We start from the raw sequence: 19,380 nt of genomic DNA, 5'->3' as shown, positions 1-19,380 counted from the left end.
ACACTGGACAGAGCTGGCGCGCCTAAACGTATAGTGAGGGTGTACTGGAAATGCCTAGGAGAGGCCTTGGTCCACGAGTTCTTCAACATACACCTCCGGCAGAGCTTCAACAGCATTCCAAGGGAGACTGGGGACACTGAGTCCGAATGGATAATGTTCAGCATCTCCACTGCCAAAGCCGCTGCACTGAGCTGCGGCTGCAAGGTGGCCAGTGCCTGTCGTGGTGGTAACCCCTGAACCAAATGGTGGACACCAGAGATGAGGGGAGCCATCAAGCTGAAGAAGATGTCCTATCGGGCTTGGTTAGCCTGTGGGACTTCAGAGTCAACTGATAGGTACCAACAGGCCAAGCGGAACGCAGCACAGGGAGTGGCTGGAGCAAAAACTCAAAAAGACTTTTGGACTGCCTCAAAGAGATTCTGGCAAACCGTTACGTTACTCAGGAGGGGAAAGTGGTGTGCTACGGCATTGTGTATAGTGCGGGTGGAGCACTGCTGACTTGTTGGGTGGCAGAAGGAATACTTAGAGGACCTCCTTAATCCCACTGGCATGTCTTCCGTGGAGGAAGCAGAGACTGGGGACAAACTGGATAACCCGCCAATCTCTGGGGGCGAGGTCACTGAGGCAGTTAAACAACTCCTTGGTGTCATAGCCACTGGGGTGGATGAGGTCCGCCCTGAGATCCTGAAGGCTCTGGATGTTGTAGGACTATCTAGGTTGACACGCCTCTACACTGTTGAGTGGAGATCAGGGGCAGTACCCCTGGATTGGCAGACCGGGATGGTGATTCCCATCTTTAAGAAAGGGGACCGGAGGGTGTGTTCCAACTGTAGGGAAATCCCACTTCTCAGCCTCCCTGCCAAGGTCTATGCCAGGGTGCTGGAAAGGAGAGTCCATCCGTTAGTCAAACCTTGGACACAGGAGGAACAATGCGGTTTTTGTCCTGGTCGTGCAACACTGGATCAGCACTTTATCCTCTCAAGGATACTTGAGGGTGCATGGGAGTTTGCCCAACCAGCTTAGTGTGGCCTCGGGGTGTCCTGTAGGAGGTGCTCCAGGAGTATGGGGTGTCTGGCCTACTGTTACGGGCCATTCGATCCTTGTACAACCATTGCAAGAGCTTGGTCCGCATAGCCGGCAATAAGTCGGACTTGTTCCTTGTGGGTGATGGGCTCTGCCAAGACTGCCCTTTGTTGCCGATTCTGTTTGTAATTTTTATGGACCGAATTTCTGGATGTAGCCAAGTGGCGGAAGGCTTTCACCTGGGTGGTCTCAGATTCTCATCTTTGCTTTTTGTGGATGATGTGGTTCTTTTGGCTTCATCAGGTGATGGCCTTGAGTGTGCTTTGGAATGGTTCGCAGCCAAGTGTGAAGCGGTGGGAATGAGAATCAGCAGAGGTCTGGGCTTCTCTTCTTGGGTTGCTGGACAGTGTTCTGGCACCTTTAGTTTCTGAGTATTTAAATCTGATTGGCAAGTTGAATGCTGAATTTGTTCATTTTTATGTTCTACATCCTGGTGACTCCAGTGACAGCATGGAAATACTTGCTCAGTAATAAGAACATAATGCCTGCTTAGACTATGATGTGATGCATTTATGGTGGAGATTTAAAGTTGTAGTTGCAGGTCTTAAGTATCTAGGTAGCTCATTCCAAGTCTTTTCAAATGCATTTTTTTAAACAGGTCAAAGGTTCAACATAAACGTTATCATTAGATGGTGAGCGAAGGGGTCTGTGCAGATGTCCGCATGCCTGTTTCTTGTAATAACATGGACTACTCAGTCCATATATATACAAGTATACAGACAAATCAATACTTCCTTCATGGTTCTTCATGTTGCAAGGTAAAAAAAAAAAGAAAAAAAAGATTATAAATAAAAACCAAGCAATTCCAAAATCTCCTGTGAGGAAGGACACTTCTTGGTGGCACAAGGGGGGAACTCCCTTTGAACAGACAAAAATCTTTGTCAAAACAAATAGAGAGTGCAGCCATCCACAGTGAGCAGTGTGGCTGAGCTGAAAGTGAAGCAAGAAACACAGAAAGATGGCAAAAATGATGGGGGGAAAAGCACTGTTAAATACATCTATTATTGTAGAAATAAGGTTATTTGTAGAATAAGTTATTAGTAGAAAGATTGAATACAATAACTTTTAGGTCTTCAAATCTGTGTTGGAGTGTATTATGTATTGGTGTTATGTGTTATTCCTCAAGGAGATTAAAATGCAAAAGGTGTTTTGAGTGAAATTCACAAGTATTTAACTGTTCTGTCCTCACTAGATGTGGGCGTGATTTAGCTTATCTCTCCTTTCTCTTTTCTTTTTGTAAAACTAAATAAGCACAAAACAGATAATTACCTTCTCATTCACTGAGCATACATAATGTACTAATTGAAACTTGGTTTTCATGACAACCAGCAAAAACATCAATCTTAAGGTTGCCTAAATTAAACATAAACACCTTCAGTTAACTAGCATTATTGATCATAGCAAGTTAGCAAACACATGCTAATATACAGTCGCTAGCGCACAAGTAGCTTTACAAATGAGTAATGACCACACAGCTGAAATAGTAACTCAGTATACTCACATTACACATGCATCACAAATCAGATAGTTGAGGTTATAGTATGTAATGGAAACTTAAAGGCATGCGTGGGCAAAGGTTTCACCTCCACTGAGCACTTGTAGCAAACAAGCTGGGCATAACAACTTCCCAAATCATACAAACTGTAATGTATGTTTGCACTGATTGCCGATCACGCTTCAACTGAGTCGTCCTCGGTCAGAAGGAATGGTACTCCACAGTGATGTAGTTCAAATAACTTTACTAAGGAGGTGGCAGATGACATCAACAGGATGTACAGCGTTGGTAGGGAGGCATTACAGTATTCACATGCAGGTGAAAGGGGGTGTGAGTGTGTATATGGGTGTGTGTGGTCATCTGTAAACAGAAAAACAAACATTTGTATTAACCACTATGGATAGCAGTGTACCCCTTCTACAGTACTGTGGGTTTCCAGCGTAATGTTATACAATCTGCCATAACCTCATGGCCACTAGATGGCACCCTAAGACCATAAATGAATTTCTGGCTCGTATATACATTGGCAAACCAGACCTCTGCAGATTACAACGCTTCAGAGAATAAACATAGTAAATAGTTACATCCACCTACAACCACAATGCTTGACAGTAAGTCATATATGGAATGAAATCTGGGCTGAACACAAGCCCGCCTGTAGTAGGTCAAAAAACGTATCTTAGCGATAGCAACGGGACTAGCTTCTTACGTAGCAAATTACACAGATAAAGTCAAACAAGCATCGCTCTCATCTTACAATACTCACATAGTAAGCACGCACACAGTATTAACTCACACAGGAATGCAAGTAAATACGTTATCCTCCGACACACCTCTCATCTGCGCAGAACTGCGCTGAACACGTTCCCAACCGGAAGTACATATACCAAGGTGCATCATGGGTAACGTAGTATAAACAGTTACAATGAACAAGCGGACTTTTAACACAAACAAATCATACAAACAAAAGCATATTACCACATTAAAGTTATACCAACACACAAATTATTTTATACCACTACTTCTTTTACTTTACTGTTTAGTTTCCCGTATACCTCAGTCTTTCTTTATAGTTTCCTTGGGGAACAGAAGGATGAGCTGAGAAACTGGACATAGGTAAATCCGTGGAGCACCTTGTTTCACAACCCTAACCTCCACCTTTCTGATTTTATTATCTTGACTGGGGATGTTCTTAACAATGAGACCAATAGGCCATTCATTTCGCTTGGTTGGTCATCCTTCAAGAAGACAATGTCTCCGACTTGCATGTCCCTTTTGTCATTGATCCACTTCTTTCTGGACTGCAGTGTTGTCAAATATTCTTGTCGCCATCGTTTCCAAAAGATGTCGGCTAGACATTGGACATGTCGCCACTGTTTCCTGTATAGGTCTTTCAAGTCAAGCACCCCTTCGGGAGCAGACACAACGTTTGCCTTCTGAGTAAGAAGCATTGCTGGTGTCAACACTGTCGGTGACTCTGGATCTGTACTCACCGGAACCAATGGATGAGCATTCATAATTGCCATCACTTCTGCCATCAAGGTGAAGGACTTCATGAGAAAGACGGGTAGGCCCCGACTGCAGCAGCATGGCATCTAAGATCCGACGAGCGACACCAATCATTCTTTCCCATGAGCCTCCCATATGGGATGAGTGTGGTGCATTAAAGGTCCATGAGCACCCTTCATTACTAAGGTAATTTCGGACCTCTGAGTCATCTGTAAAGATCCTTAACTCTCTACAGGCACAGACGAAGTTGGTTCCACGGTCAGACCTGAGAACCTTGGAAGGTCCTCGTATGGCAATAAACCTTCTTAAGGCGTTAATAAAGCTTGAGGTGGTCATGGATTCAATCACCTCTATGTGCACTGCTCGTGTTCCTAGGCACGTAAACAACACTGCCCATCGCTTGTTTTCTGCTGTGCCTCCTCTCGTTCATCGTGACACTACACTCCATGGTCCAAAGACATCTAGACCAACTCTGGTGAACGGGGGTTCTATGGAAAGCCTATCCTCAGGCAAGTCAGACATCTTTTGCTCTTGAGGCTTTCTTCTGAGTTTGCGGCATATGACACATCCATAGATCAAGCTAGAAACCAGCTTTCTTGCTCCAATTATCCACAAACCGGCTGAGCGAAGTGCCCCCTCAGTTAAGTGGCGACCTTGGTGGGCAACTTCCTGGTGATGATGTCTCACTAACAAAGTTGTCACATCGTGTCTCTTGGGAAGTATGACTGGGTGTTTTTCATCATATGGAAGGTCAGCTGAAGAGAGCCGTCCACCTACTCTAAGCACTCCATCCTGATTGATAAAGGGGTTCAACCTCCACAGAGGACTTGCTTTGGAAATTTGTTTCCCTCTCTCCAATTGTTTCACTTCTTTCGTGAATGCTAACTGTTGAACACTCCAGATCACTCTAAATTTTGCCTGTGTTTGTGGATTTTGTGGGACTTGTTTTGAAAGCCTGGATCTGTATCTTGCCACGCTGATGAGCTTCGCCATTCCATTTATCAGAGTTTTCAATGAGGAGAACCATTCAAATCTCTGTGGACTGAGAGGTCTATCAGTAGCCTTAGTTGCTGACTTCTGGGCGAGTCTCTGCATCGTGCTGTGGTTCAACAAGGTCAAACTTACTTAATGTCACTGATGGGGATACCTGTTGTTGGGCCTGCTTTAGGAACTGAGGACCAGTGAACCAGCTTGTTTTGTGCAGGAGACTTGCTGCAATCGGCCTTGTTGCGATGTCAGCTGGGTTGTTCTCTGTTGCAACATACTTCCACTGCGTGCATGTAGTGAACTTCCTAATTCTGGAGACTCTGTTGGACACATAGATGTAAAACCTTCACGAAGCATTATAGCACAATCTTGCTGTCTGTGTAATACCTTACGGCATGCAGCTCAAGGTCCATCTCCTGACAAATGAGCTCTGCCACCTCTACAGCAAGAACTGCAGCACACAGCTCCAATCGGGGGATGGTATGTGCAGGCTTGGGTGCTAGCTTGGATTTACCCATGACAAACCCGATGAAGCACTGTCCTTGTTTATCAATAGCTCGTATGTAGGCAACTGCTGCAATAGCCATTGACGAGGCATCTGAGAAGACACAAAGCTCTTGGTGCTGCATAGAGGACAGAGAAGATGGAATATGAGGCCTGGGTATTTGCAGAAGCTCTACCTCTGGCATGGAGTCTTTCCATTGTCTTTCTTTGGCAGGTGGAAGAGGATCATCCCATTCACATGGTTCTGTGGTAAGTTCTCTGATGAGGGCTTTGCCTTGGACAGTGATAAACCCTAATGGGTCATACAAGCTGTTGACTATAGAGAGTATGCCTCGCTTAGTGAAGGGTCTTTCTTCCTTGGAAACTTGGAAGGTGAAAGAATCTGATTCAAGACTCCAGCTCAGTCCAAGGCTACACTGAACAGAAAGAGAATCTGTCCCTAGGTCTAGGTTTTTCAGGTTCTTGGCCAGATCATCAGCTGGAAATGCATCCATTATCTTGCTACTGTTTGAGGCAATTTTGTGTAGCCATAAATTGGACTCAGCTAACATCTTCTGTGTTCTTTGAAGAAGACTGATGGCTTCTGTTTCTTTAGGGAGTGAAGTCAGACAGTTGTCGACATAAAGGTTTCTGGTAACAAACTTCCTTGCATCTTTGCTGTGCTCTGCCTCTCCTGCTTGAGCTGCTTTTCTCAGCCCATAGATCGCCACAGCTGGTGAGGGGTATTGCCAAACACATGCACTGTCATGCGGAACTCTGTCACATCTTTTGAGAGGTCATTGTTTCGGTACCAGAGAAAACGTAGGTAGTTCCGGTGATCTTCCCTTACAGTAAAGCAGTAGAACATCTGTTCCACATCTGCAGTTATTGCTATAAGCTCTTTTCGAAACCGCAGTAGCACTCCAACCAAAGTGTTGTTCAAGTCTGGACCACTTAAAAGGACATCATTCAATGACACCCCCTCGTGTTTGGCGCTCGAGTCAAAAACTACCCGTGTTTGTCCAGGCTTTTGCGGATGGTATGCTCCAAACAATGGAAGATACCAGCACTCTTCCTCAGGCTTCAAAGCACGTGCTAACTCTGCTTGCTGAGTGTCAAACATCTTCTGGATGAACTTAACAAAGTGATCTCTTATGTCTGCCTTCCTGTCAAGACTCTGCTTGAGAGTGTGCAGTCGTTTAAGAGCCTGCTGGCGGTTGTTTGGCAGTCGCTGCCTATGTGTTGCAAAGGGCAGAGGTGATCGAGATGACGTCGATGCTTGATGCACCAATGTAACCCATCTGTATGTTACGTCTGTCTATGCATTGTGTTCTGGCATGAAAGTAAGAGACAGGAGACAGCACTGGGTCTTTGGCTTTTTACTGCACATCTGCAACACAGAAATAAAGGCCTGAGCTGTGTGTGTCGCGTCTGCCAGGACACCTCTCCTCCGGCCATGCTGAAAGGAGCGGTGACCGGGGCACACATGCACGCGCCTACGTCATATGTAGCGCGCACACACACGAACACACACAGACTCAGATCACACAGGCAGGAGATTAAAATGCAAAATGAAATATTTAATTTTAAAAAAGGTGTTTGGGGTGAAATTTACAAGTATTTAACACATATGTTACATGAGCCTCAATAGATTTTCTTTGTACACTGGCTGTGATCAGCTGCTGCAGCTCTGAGATTTTGTTAATATTTGTAGATTTACACATTTGAATTCAAGAAGATGTAAGCAGATGTTTTTGATGAATTGTTTTGGCTGATTTCCAACGCCAAGTTTATCAAATGTCACTGAGTAGTCCTTATCATTCTCCATTGCTGTGTGACGTTTGCTCTCACTCTTTCCTCTACCTGGGAAACACAAGTGGACACAGTGTGCAGGCTGAACACAAACAGTTTGTGTGTCTGCTGATACTTGTTAACTTGTTAACTGAAACATTGCCTTTTAATTTACCTGCTATATTACTCCTTTTATGCTCGCTCCTCTTCTGTAGGTCTATCTAGATTCTGAAGTATCACAAATATATCTTATGTACATTGACACTCGTTTTGATGTGGCAAAACTCCCCAAAACAAACATACAATAAGTTATGCATAAATTACACGTTTTTGCCTTTTCTGTCACTTTATATGTAATAATCCTTGGTGAAACACCGTTAGGATAGTCCTTTGTGTATAGGGATGGGTATCGTCTAGGTTTTATCAGATACTGATGCCACACCGGTACTTTTGAAATGGTGCCAGTGCTTAAACAGTGCTCGAACCGGTGCTTAAAGAATGGAAAACACAAACTTTGTCCAAAAACCTCTCATGTTTAGCTGTGTTTTTTTGTAAAAAGATAACAATGTTAGCCTTTTCTGCAGCTATAGGGCATATATGGTATCACTCTTGGCTGGAAGCAGTGCTTAAACAATGGAAAAAACACAAACTTTGTCCAAAGACCTCTCATGTTTAGCTGTTTTCCACTTTTTCTTTGGTCATTTTAGCTTTTTTGGCCAGGGTGAAGGGAGTATCTGCCATCAAACAAGAAGACAGCCGCATGTAACTACGACGGTGTTTGCTAGGTCACCTTACATGCATTAATTTAATAACGTGGTTAGCCTACTCAACGTAAATTACACACGAACAACATTAAGCCACATTAAGAGAAGAACGGCTGCTGCTAGCATTATCATCTGCCATCATTTCTGCTACACTGGCAGGGCTAGGGCCAGGACTCTCCTCTTCGGGTTCTAGGGGGATGTTGCTAACTCCAGATCCGATAACAGGCACCACACCCGCAGTAGATGTGCTTGGTGTGAGGTCTTGCAGCAAGCTATCAAACACGGCGCATTTCTCGGCTTTTAACAAAATGCTATACATCGCCAGGTGTTTCATCAGATTCGAGGTGTTACCTCCTTTGACAGTATCACAGTATCACCTTAAAGCACTTGTTGCAGGCTGCTGAGTTTGCATCTTTTGCTGTGAAGTACAGCCAGACTTTTGACCGCTTCGCCTTGGGCATTTTTAATCTGTAGCTCTGCTCTAAAAGAACATACCTACCTGGGCCCACCTACTATCCTTGGAAAGGTAAAATGATTGGCTAGAATCGAAAGTGTATGACATCTCAAGAAAAAAAAGCACCGAAATAAAGCAATGAAATGTGCGGTGCTTTTCGGTCTGATTACTACCGTTTATGTCAGAACTGGTGCCATAATGGCACCGGATACCGGTACCCATCCGTATTTGTGTATTAACTGTTTAGTTTCAAACCACTTTGATATTTGAAGGTATGCAGTGATGTGAAATGAAGTACTTTGTTATTTGTCACCTCTACGACTGATTTAAATTAGATTAATTTTGGACAAAAAATAAAAAAAATAATATGAATTATAAGCTTATGGGAATCAAAGAGCATAATACACCTGCCACTGCCTTTCTCCCTCTAATAATTACATTTCAGTTAGATTAAAGACACAGATTTATCTCTCTTCAAATCTTTGCATGTGGACTGTGGTTGCTAGAAATATAAAAACTGTATTACAGAGTCGTTTTAAAAATTGTTTGGGTTTAGGGCTGACAGAGTCTTTGTGTGTGTTTGTGGTTGACTGTGTGTGTTTAGATATAATGTTTTAAAGAATGGTTGTCCTTTTTTTTCAGAAGCTGAGGAGCTGTATCAGAAACGTATTTTAACAATAACTGGAATCTGCATTGCGCTCCTAGTCGTTGGAATCATGTGTGTGGTTGCCTACTGCAAAACCAAGTAATGTCATTAATGCCATTTTTTGTTTTTCATTGTATACTATGTAGGTACTGTCCCTGATTTTATTATAGTTTCATATTGTACCGCCAAATTCAGGGTGCAGTTTCTCTTTTGCAGTTGTGGTTGAATAAATGAATGCAAAATGTATAAAAAAGAAGGGGCATCAATAAAAGAAAGTATTCAGATCAAAGAATAAAAAAAGATGTTAAGATGAGATACTCTGAAGTATTTTAATTAGTAGATGCTCAATTGTACAATTTTAATTGTGCGGTAGACCTCCTTGGTTCAAACATTAGTATAGACTATTAGTTTTACAATTTTTGTAATTGAAAATGTATGTTTGTTTAATATCTGATTCAAAGCATGATTTGATGTGTCTTTTATTGTGATTTAGCTACAAAAGTCTGTTACATTCATCCATTGCACTTCTTCACACAGTGAAACCATTATAACATTTCTAAAGTTACCTATAAAGCTGGACATCATCCACAATTCAATGATCAGAGATACGGTCAAACCAAGTGGGCTGAGAGAATTTTGAGGAATTTGTGTTGCTAGTGGCCAATACAACCATATTCATTGTACTGTTGTACAATGTTATAAACATAAATTACTTTTGCTAGCATCAACTATGAATTACTTTTACTATCTTTTTGTTTATGTGGGACTGCCATCAGTTATGTATCCAAGTTGCGATCTGGGCTCTTTCACGATCTACTTTGTTTCTTTACAAACAGGAAGCAGAGAAAGAAACTACGGGACCGTTTAAGGCAACGTCTAAGGAATAAGAGGAAGAATACCAGTACTGGTATTGACTCCAATGTGGCAAACTCTACCACTGGACGCCCAAATTCTAACTTGCCTCTTCAAGATTTGCAGCTTATTGGTGTATGCTGTTACTGTTATCAAATAAAAGGAATCACAATTTGAATCTGTAAATTCATAACAGTTGTCAGTGTGGTTTCTGCTTTCTGTTTATAGCAACATAATGGAAAGACAATGAAGCATACAGCTGAAAAGGAGACAGAGACAAACCTTTCCACAAGCAAATATACCTTATCTGTGCATAATCCTACCACACTCACCAACATCTCCAGTCAAAGGTAAGAGAATGACTTTATATTTTCACCTTGGGTATTTGATATTATTGAGTTACTTGGTTACTACTTGGTCGGGGTCCAGGTAACACAAGAGGACACTATGTATAATGTAGTAATTGAATTTGTTGCCAGAGCAAACTATGTAGGGTACGTGGGACACTGTTTAGCACATATGTGACTTTGGTCATTAGAACCATTAACACTTAAACTCAGTGCACACTTTAAGAAAAGCTGTGTGGGAATTTGATTTTCCTCGTAGAATTGAGCTTTACTTTTAATCTGTGTGTCAAGTGTCAAATCAAGTGTTAGTTGAAATATAGTTGAAAATTGCCTTCCATTTTTAGATAGTGAAATAAATTAACTTGTGAAAAAACTAGTGAACAATAGATTTTGCTCTAAAAACAGCATTAACTACTAAAGTAATACTGATCATAGTCTTGAAATTACATAAAGCTAAAGCTTTATATTACTCTCACCCAGAGTGGCAAAAATACAGACATTCTGTGCTTACTTAGAAGTACAGACCAAAAAAAAAAACTCCATTAAAACTTGAAGTACTAGGGGTGGCTGTAGCTCAGGAGGTAGAGCAGGTCACCTACTGATCGGAAGGTTGGTGGTTTGATCCCTGGCTCCAGTCTGCATGTCAAGTATCCTTAGGCAAGATACTAACCCCAAGTTGCTCTGTGATGCGTCCATCAGAGTATGAATGTGTGTGATAGTAGTTAGAAAGCACTATGTATAGAGAAAGTGCTTGTGAGAATGGGTGTGATTGGGTGAGTGTGGCATGTTGTATACAGCGCTTTGAGTACTCCGGAAGAGTAGAAAAGTGCTATACAGGGAGTGCAGAATTATTAGGCAAATGAGTATTTTGTCCACATCATCCTCTGCATGCATGTTGTCTTACTCCAAGCTGTATAGGCTCGAAAGCCTACTACCAATTAAGCATATTAGGTGATGTGCATCTCTGTAATGAGAAGGGGTGTGGTCTAATGACATCAACACCCTATATCAGGTGTGCATAATTATTAGGCAACGTCCTTTCCTTTGGCAAAATGGGTCAAAAGAAGGACTTGACAGGCTCAGAAAAGTCAAAAATAGTGAGATATCTTGCAGAGGGATGCAGCAGTCTCAAAATTGCAAAGCTTCTGAAGCGTGATCATCGAACAATCAAGCGTTTCATTCAAAATAGTCAACAGGGTCGCAAGAAGCGTGTGGAAAAACCAAGGCGCAAAATAACTGCCCATGAACTGAGAAAAGTCAAGCGTGCAGCTGCCAAGATGCCACTTGCCACCAGTTTGGCCATATTTCAGAGCTGCAACATCACTGGAGTGCCCAAAAGCACAAGGTGTGCAATACTCAGAGACATGGCCAAGGTAAGAAAGGCTGAAAGACGACCACCACTGAACAAGACACACAAGCTGAAACGTCAAGACTGGGCCAAGAAATATCTCAAGACTGATTTTTCTAAGGTTTTATGGACTGATGAAATGAGAGTGAGTCTTGATGGGCCAGATGGATGGGCCCGTGGCTGGATTGGTAAAGGGCAGAGAGCTCCAGTCCGACTCAGACGCCAGCAAGGTGGAGGTGGAGTACTGGTTTGGGCTGGTATCATCAAAGATGAGCTTGTGGGGCCTTTTCGGGTTGAGGATGGAGTCAAGCTCAACTCCCAGTCCTACTGCCAGTTTCTGGAAGACACCTTCTTCAAGCAGTGGTACAGGAAGAAGTCTGCATCCTTCAAGAAAAACATGATTTTCATGCAGGACAATGCTCCATCACACGCGTCCAAGTACTCCACAGCGTGGCTGGCAAGAAAGGGTATAAAAGAAGAAAAACTAATGACATGGCCACCTTGTTCACCTGATCTGAACCCCATTGAGAACCTGTGGTCCATCATCAAATGTGAGATTTACAAGGAGGGAAAACAGTACACCTCTCTGAACAGTGTCTGGGAGGCTGTGGTTGCTGCTGCACGCAATGTTGATGGTGAACAGATCAAAACACTGACAGAATCCATGGATGGCAGGCTTTTGAGTGTCCTTGCAAAGAAAGGTGGCTATATTGGTCGCTGATTTGTTTTTGTTTTGTTTTTGAATGTCAGAAATGTATATTTGTGAATGTGGAGATGTTATATTGGTTTCACTGGTAAAAATAAATAATTGAAATGGGTATATATTTGTTTTTTGTTAAGTTGCCTAATAATTATGCACAGTAATAGTCACCTGCACACACAGATATCCCCCTAAAATAGCTAAAACTAAAAACAAACTAAAAACTACTTCCAAAAACATTCAGCTTTGATATTAATGAGTTTTTTGGGTTCATTGAGAACATGGTTGTTGTTCAATAATAAAATTATTCCTCAAAAATACAACTTGCCTAATAATTCTGCACTCCCTGTATAAGAATAAGTCCATTTACTAATTCAACTTCTTTACTCAAATAAAAGCGAAAAAGTACAGGCTCTGAAATATACTCCAATTAAGAAAGTAAAAAGTTGTTGCTTGTTGGATGATTCAACCAGCAGTTTTTTTTACAAAGTTAACTGAACCTGGCGCTATAGTAGCCCAGCTTATACTTGAATTACTTTAGTAGAAGATGGAAATTGAAAAAGAAGGAAAAAAACCCCAAACTTTTTCTTGTCTCTAACCAGCAAAATGAGTATGGAAGGGATTAAAGTGGGATTCAGCACATGGAGGAACCCTAAAATTGTAGTCAATAGGGAAAATAATCACAACTCAAAGAACTTTCTATTGAGAACTCCAGCAGATTTTTCACAAACTGTGATTAACTGAGCTGGGCTACTACTGCTCTAAGTTTTACTGCTCTTGTGGATTTACACAACTGAATAGATCAGTGGCACCCAAACTTTTTTTGCTTTTTTGCACTTTGTTTTACAAGAAGATCTTCAGGGTCTTTGAATTAAACTGCAGCCTCTTAGTTGAATCACAGGTAAGATCAATGAACTGTTCCTCCTTGTATGTGCTGAAGTCAGCAGGGGGTGTTGGACTGAAGGGGTCACGGATCCAGTCATATTATTTGGAATCTTGCACCAGGTAATGTCTCTGGAAATGTTTTTGAAGGGCAGACGTGTTTGTTCATGCATGGGATCACTGTATTCTGCAGCTTGTTGTCTTCAATGAATGATTTCAAATTCTCAAATGAGTCCACGTTTCTATCTTTCACTCGTTGCTTCCAAATTTCAAGTTTTCTGACAAATGATGTGACTTTATCTGTCAGATGTGGGAGGTGAGTGTTCCTGCCCTGCATCTGGAAATTTAGTTCATTGAGTTTCAGGAACATGTCACTGAGGTATGCCAGTTTCATGAGAAAGTTGTTACAGTTAAATTTGTTGGTAAGATCACTGCCCTCTTTCTTCAAAAAGCTGCGGATCTCATCTCGCAGTTCAAAGACCTCTCTCCTTCCCACATGACAGCCATTGGGACTCGCTGTGATACAAAACGGCTGTGTAGTTGGAGCCCATTTCTTCACACAGTGCCGAAAAAATCTGGGCTTTCACAGGTCGTGTTTTGATGTAGTTGACTGTGGCGATGACATCAGTCATTACCAGTATGGGCCCATGTATAAAAAAGTTATAGTATTACTAGTAATAGACTGCAGCGAGAACTGCCAGCATCTGAGCCAGACTCTGTCTGTCTCGCTCATCATGGTCACCTAAATGCACAGTAATGGCAGGTTTTGTAATAAGGCAGATCGCGCTAACATAATATGCACTGTTAGTTGATTATTTACCTGCCGCATTAACGGGAGAAGACGTGCAAACGTTACCGCTGCTGCTGGGTTGAGATTCACGAGTCCGGAGCGGAATTAAAAACACGACATTCATTTAAGGTCATTGTGCGTTTTGTGAGAAAATGCTTTTGCTTTTGTTTCCTCCCTTAAACAAAATATCTACTTTATACTTTACAAGTATTGCAAGTTGCCCTGTTGTCATCTGTTCTCGAAAAGTATAACCAAACTTTTGAGCGTTTGAGCCGCCATGTTTCCTGCCAGGTAAATGACGCTCCGCAACGTGGTGACGTCATTCGGGGAAACTGGAATCGATAAGGGAATCGTTTGCAAAAATGGCAAACAATTCCAAGGAATTGAAACAGTGGGAACCGGTTCTCAACAAGAACCGGTTTTTGATACCCATCCCTACTCATTACCCACCGTTGTGCAGGTGAAGCCAAGCGCAAGAAATGCTTCATCATATTTTCTGCTTTTTGGTTTGGAAGGAAGTGGGTTTGTATGCATATTTGGTGATGCTTCAACTTCTGCTTTTCGTTTGTGTGCGAGCCCCGTCAAAAACCTGTCCATTATGCTAGCTAGCAGAGTTCTTTTTTTTTTTTTTGGTTAATTCATACCAAAAATTGCAATTGCTCTGCGCCCTAGACAGTTTCTGTTACTTGGGTGGTTCATTAACAACTAAAGCACAACATTGCCTAATTACCACAGACCTTAAGAAGATATACAAATTGTACTTTGGCTGTCCACTGGGTGACCAGGATAAATCTTGGGGTCAACATTTCTCCTGCAACAGTTGTTCCAGTGGACTTGCTAACTCTGCAAAAAGCAGCAATGCTATTTGCAATCCTGATGGTGTGGCAGAAACCGTGAGATCATCTCAATGATTGCTATTTTTGCCATGTGAAGACTTAGAGACTTAGAGACTTAGAGCTATTTATTGTCATTGTGCAGTTTCTTGCACAGCGAAATTGGGTAGCTAGACCACAAAGGTGCAAAAGTAAGAAGAAGAGAAACCAATATACAACGAAGGGGGGAAAATAAATAAATACAATAAAAAGCAGTGTATATGTATACATATATGTGAGTGAAACTATATACAATGGTGTATGTGTAAGAAACATTGAAATAGACTGGGACCAAAATATTGCACATGAGCCAAAAATATTGCACAGAACATGGAAAGACTTAGATATTGCACATAGATGATCAACAGCACTGTCAGAGTGGATGTGTTGGGGAAGTCTTTACACATTCTTAGTTTGCATTAAGAGTTCTGACAGCCCACGGGAAGAAGCTGTTCTTTAGTCTGTTGGTTTTGCACCTGATGGATCTGAGCCTTTTTCCAGAGGGCAGGATGTTGAAGAGGTGGAGGTTAGGATGGAGGTGGTCCTTTATAATTGCCCTGGCTCTGGAGAGACATCTTGAGCTGGCAATTAAGTCCAGGGAGGGGAGTGGACAGCCAATCACCTTCTCTGCAGTTTTGATGACCCTCTGTAGTCTCTTCTTGTCAGCTGTTGTGCAACCAGTGTACTACACAGGGATGGCGTGCACCAGCACACTCTCGATAGTGGCACGGTAGAAGGACACTAGGAGTTCAGTCTGCCTTATAGGCAAACTGGTGGGGGTCGAAGCTGGGTGGGAGGCACAGGCTTTGAGCACTCTACCAGGTATTCCGTCGGGCCCAGCAGCTTTCCTCTGATTTACTGCTCTGAACACTTTGCGGACCTGATGTTGTTGGAGGCTAAATGTGTGGGGGCTGTGCTCAGAGGACGCTGTGGGCAGGGTGGTGTGCATGGTGGGGGTGACTGCAGTTTTCTCGAAGCGGTTAAAAAATGGTTAAGTTCCTCTGCTAACGAGCTGTCCATATTATCTATATTTGTCCCATTGGCTTTGTAATTGGTTATGTGTTTCAGGCCCTCCCATACCTTCCTGGAGTTGTTATCAGAGAGGTGATCTGATAGCTTGTTTGAATAGTCCAGTTTTGCTGCTCTGATGCCTTTTTAAGGTCTGCTCTTGCTCTGCTGTACATGTCCTGGTCCCCAGATTTGTATGCACAGTTGCGTACCTTTAACAGTGCCTGAACCTTGCTTGTCATCCATGGTTTACAGTTGGGGTAGACCCGGACCCGCTTTTCTGTGGTGACAGTGTCTATGCAGTGTTTGATGTAACCCAGCACTGCGGTTCTGTGAGTCTCTAGGTCATCCTGTTCAAAGACACTCCACTCTTTGAGAGCAAAACAGTCCTGCAATTGAGCGAGAGCTTCCTCAGAAATGGTATAAATGGTTCTGATGGTGGACTTTGTCCTTTTCCTGAGTGGTGTGTATGCCGGGACAATGAGTAGGGAGAGGTGTTCGGACATACTCAGGTGGGGGAGGGGAACAGATCTGTAGGCTTGCTTAATATTTGAGTCAACATGATCGAAGGTGTTATTTCCTCTCGTAGGGCATTTCACATGTTGTACAAATTTAGGCAGCACAGTTCTTAAGCATGCTCTGTTGAAATCCCCTGCAATGATGTGTACTCCCTCTGGGTATGTCCGTTGCTGTTCAGAGATTATGTCATGCAGGTATGCAAGGGCTGAGCTAGCATTAGCGTCTGGTGGTATGTAGACTGCTGTTATTAGCACTGCAGGCAGTTCTCTGGGCAAGTAGAAAGGTCTGCACATGACAGACATTTCCTCTATGTCCGGGGAGCAGACTGTGGTGATGATCTTAGTGTTTGTGCACCAGTTTGCGTTCCTTCCGCCGCCTGCGTTTCTTGGCAGAGCCAATAACAATCCACGGAGAACCCGATGTTCTGGCTATCTCCGGGGGGATGTTGTGCACCCTCTGATAATCACTGGTAATTGGGATCTGGCTCTTATATCCGATCTTGCATAATTCCAGATGGTTGTCGGAAAATTTGGCTTTACATAATAAGATAAACAAAAGAATAATAAAAAGAGGAGAAACAAAAAGGAAAGGCACCTAAGTGGAGAGCATAGAGCTGCTGCGTCTGTGCGCGCCGCCATCTTAATTGAAGACAAAAGGATTCTCTGAAAAAACAAGCACAAAATTGTATATATCCCACCCTGGATTCTACAATAAGGTCTGTTCCTCATGATGACCACATGATGGATTAGCTTCTGTAGAAGGTGGTAAGGAACATATTCAAGGCGGATCTAGTTACAATCCAGAGTCATCAGATCCTGATTACGTGACCAATGAAGATTCAGAACCAGAGACTTTTACACAAGTAGAGCTGAACAATCTCGTTTGTGATCTGAATCTGTCAAAAGACAAACTTTATTGCTTTGAGGGTTAAGCAGAAGAATGTGCTTACCAAGGGTGTTACTGTAAACTCACTACAGAAGTCAAAGTCATAACTTGACAGCGTTCTTCACTCCTGATGGCTCACTGTGCTATTGTCATGACATCAACAGAACATCAACATTTAGCAGTTTGTCACAAGAGCATGTTCCCGCTGAATGGCGTCTCTTCATTGATTCTTCACAAAGAAGCTTGAAGGCAGTCCTACTCCATATTGGAAATGCCAAACCAAGTATGCCGATTGCCCATTCTGTTTATCTAAAGGAGTCCTATGACAATATGAAGACACTGTTTGAATTAGTCACGTATAAAAATCCTTATCTGTGGTGATCTGAAGGTGATTGGTATTTTGATTGGAATGCGAGGAGAATTCACCAAATAATGCTGTTTCCTGTGCCTGAGGTACAGCCGATCTACTGTGGAACATTATATCAAGCGTGACTGGCAGCCATAAGATAGGAGCCAGGAACAAGCACTGTCAGGTTTCTGCCTCTGCCTTGAGGTAGGCTTGATGAAAAATCTTGTCAAGGCCATGAGCAAAGCAAACTCATCAGGTTTTCAGTACCTTGCTGAAAGGTTTCCAAAGATGAATCCTGCAAAAATGAAGGAAGGGATATTTATTGGTCTGCAGATCAAGACTGTTTTGCAGGATGAAAGTTTGGGAGGCGCTCAAGTGGCTCGAAAGCTTTCTGGGCATTACCTAGTCACCTGCATAAAAGGAAGGAGTTCAGCATCTGCTTAATTCCTACCAGAAACTGGGTTGTCGAATGTCATTAAAAAAACATTTCCTGCGCTCTTACCTCAAATTATTTCCAGAAAATCTTGGCATGGTGAGTGATGAACAGGGAGTGTTTTCATCAGGACATTAAGTTAACCGTTTTATGTGTGAATTATGACAACCTCAATCAGGATTTTTTTTTCTTAAGTATTTTTATTCATCTTTAGGCATAAAAACAGATGAATAAAATATTTAAGAAAATATCCTGATTGAGGTTGTCATAATTAATGCATAAAAGGGTTAAATAACAATAATTACAAGGAAACACGTCATACGCCAGGGTAAGGAGTGACACATCAGTGTCCAATGTAGTGGTTTGTGTGCAAGTATACCATCAACACTGACACAAATACAAGAAAATGACCTTTGAATAGCTGTCCACCACTGACTGACTACTTGTGGATGCTGTACTGTACAAATCCAGACATAGTATACACAAGGGTTTTTAAATAAATGGTGGTAGCTGACTGACACTGACCTGAATATTTATTGAGTACTGAAACAGTTAATTGATTGGTGCCTGTGGTTTAATAAAGACACTATGCAAATCCATTGCAAATTAATATTACTCATAATTCAAAAAGTTAATGTGAGAAAAAAAACTAAAAGCAGATCTATAAACTGGTTTAGAAAAGTGTGTTGTGTTTCTGATTATTACAAACATGTTTTTGTTTACCTGTGTTATCAGAGACAATGGTTCTATGGCACATAAGTTTAATAGTAATAATTGTGTAATTTCCATTTTCCTGTTCTATCAAAGTTACTTGAAAAGGTTATGGCAGAACAATTAACTGATCATCAACCAATCAATCAACTGTTTCATCCAACACATTTTGGTTTTAGATGTTCTACAAAAACTGAAAACCGTTACTTTGCTGAGAATGTTATGTGCAATTTAGATGATGATAAAGTTGTGCCAACAGTGTTTTTTGACCTAAACATGGCAGTTGGCTTATAGCATAGGTGTCAAACTCTGGCCCGCGGGCCAAATTTGGCCCACAGCCTAATTACAGGGAGTGCAGAATTATTAGGCAAGTTGTATTTTGAGGAATAATTTTATTATTGAACAACAACCATGTTCTCAATGAACCCAAAAAACTCATTAATATCAAAGCTGAATGTTTTTGGAAGTAGTT

The 19,380-nt window shown here is 42.1% G+C and overlaps 1 protein-coding gene across 7 annotated transcripts in view; it reads left to right on the top strand.

Moving 5' to 3' along the window:
* The window catches only part of slc38a9 (solute carrier family 38 member 9), a 99,988-nt gene that overhangs the window by 54,828 nt on the left and 25,780 nt on the right, over positions 1 to 19,380 (top strand). For 5 of the 7 annotated variants that reach the window (XM_042228830.1, XM_042228829.1, XM_042228832.1 and 2 more), the window contains 3 exons: positions 9,209 to 9,311; positions 10,049 to 10,199; positions 10,293 to 10,414. In XM_042228830.1, coding sequence (XP_042084764.1) covers positions 9,209 to 9,311; positions 10,049 to 10,199; positions 10,293 to 10,414 — 376 coding nt within the window. The remainder of the gene's footprint in view (positions 1 to 9,208; positions 9,312 to 10,048; positions 10,200 to 10,292; positions 10,415 to 19,380) is intronic. The other 2 variants (XM_042228833.1, XM_042228831.1) reach the window with 1 other exon arrangement.

The sequence above is a fragment of the Haplochromis burtoni genome, unplaced genomic scaffold, assembly GCF_018398535.1.
Source record: "Haplochromis burtoni strain Fernald_Lab_line unplaced genomic scaffold, NCSU_Asbu1 Contig_356, whole genome shotgun sequence".
Lineage (NCBI taxonomy): Eukaryota > Metazoa > Chordata > Actinopteri > Cichliformes > Cichlidae > Haplochromis > Haplochromis burtoni.
The sequence above is the reverse complement of the archived record's forward strand: the minus strand, read 5'-3'. Positions and strand labels throughout refer to the sequence as shown.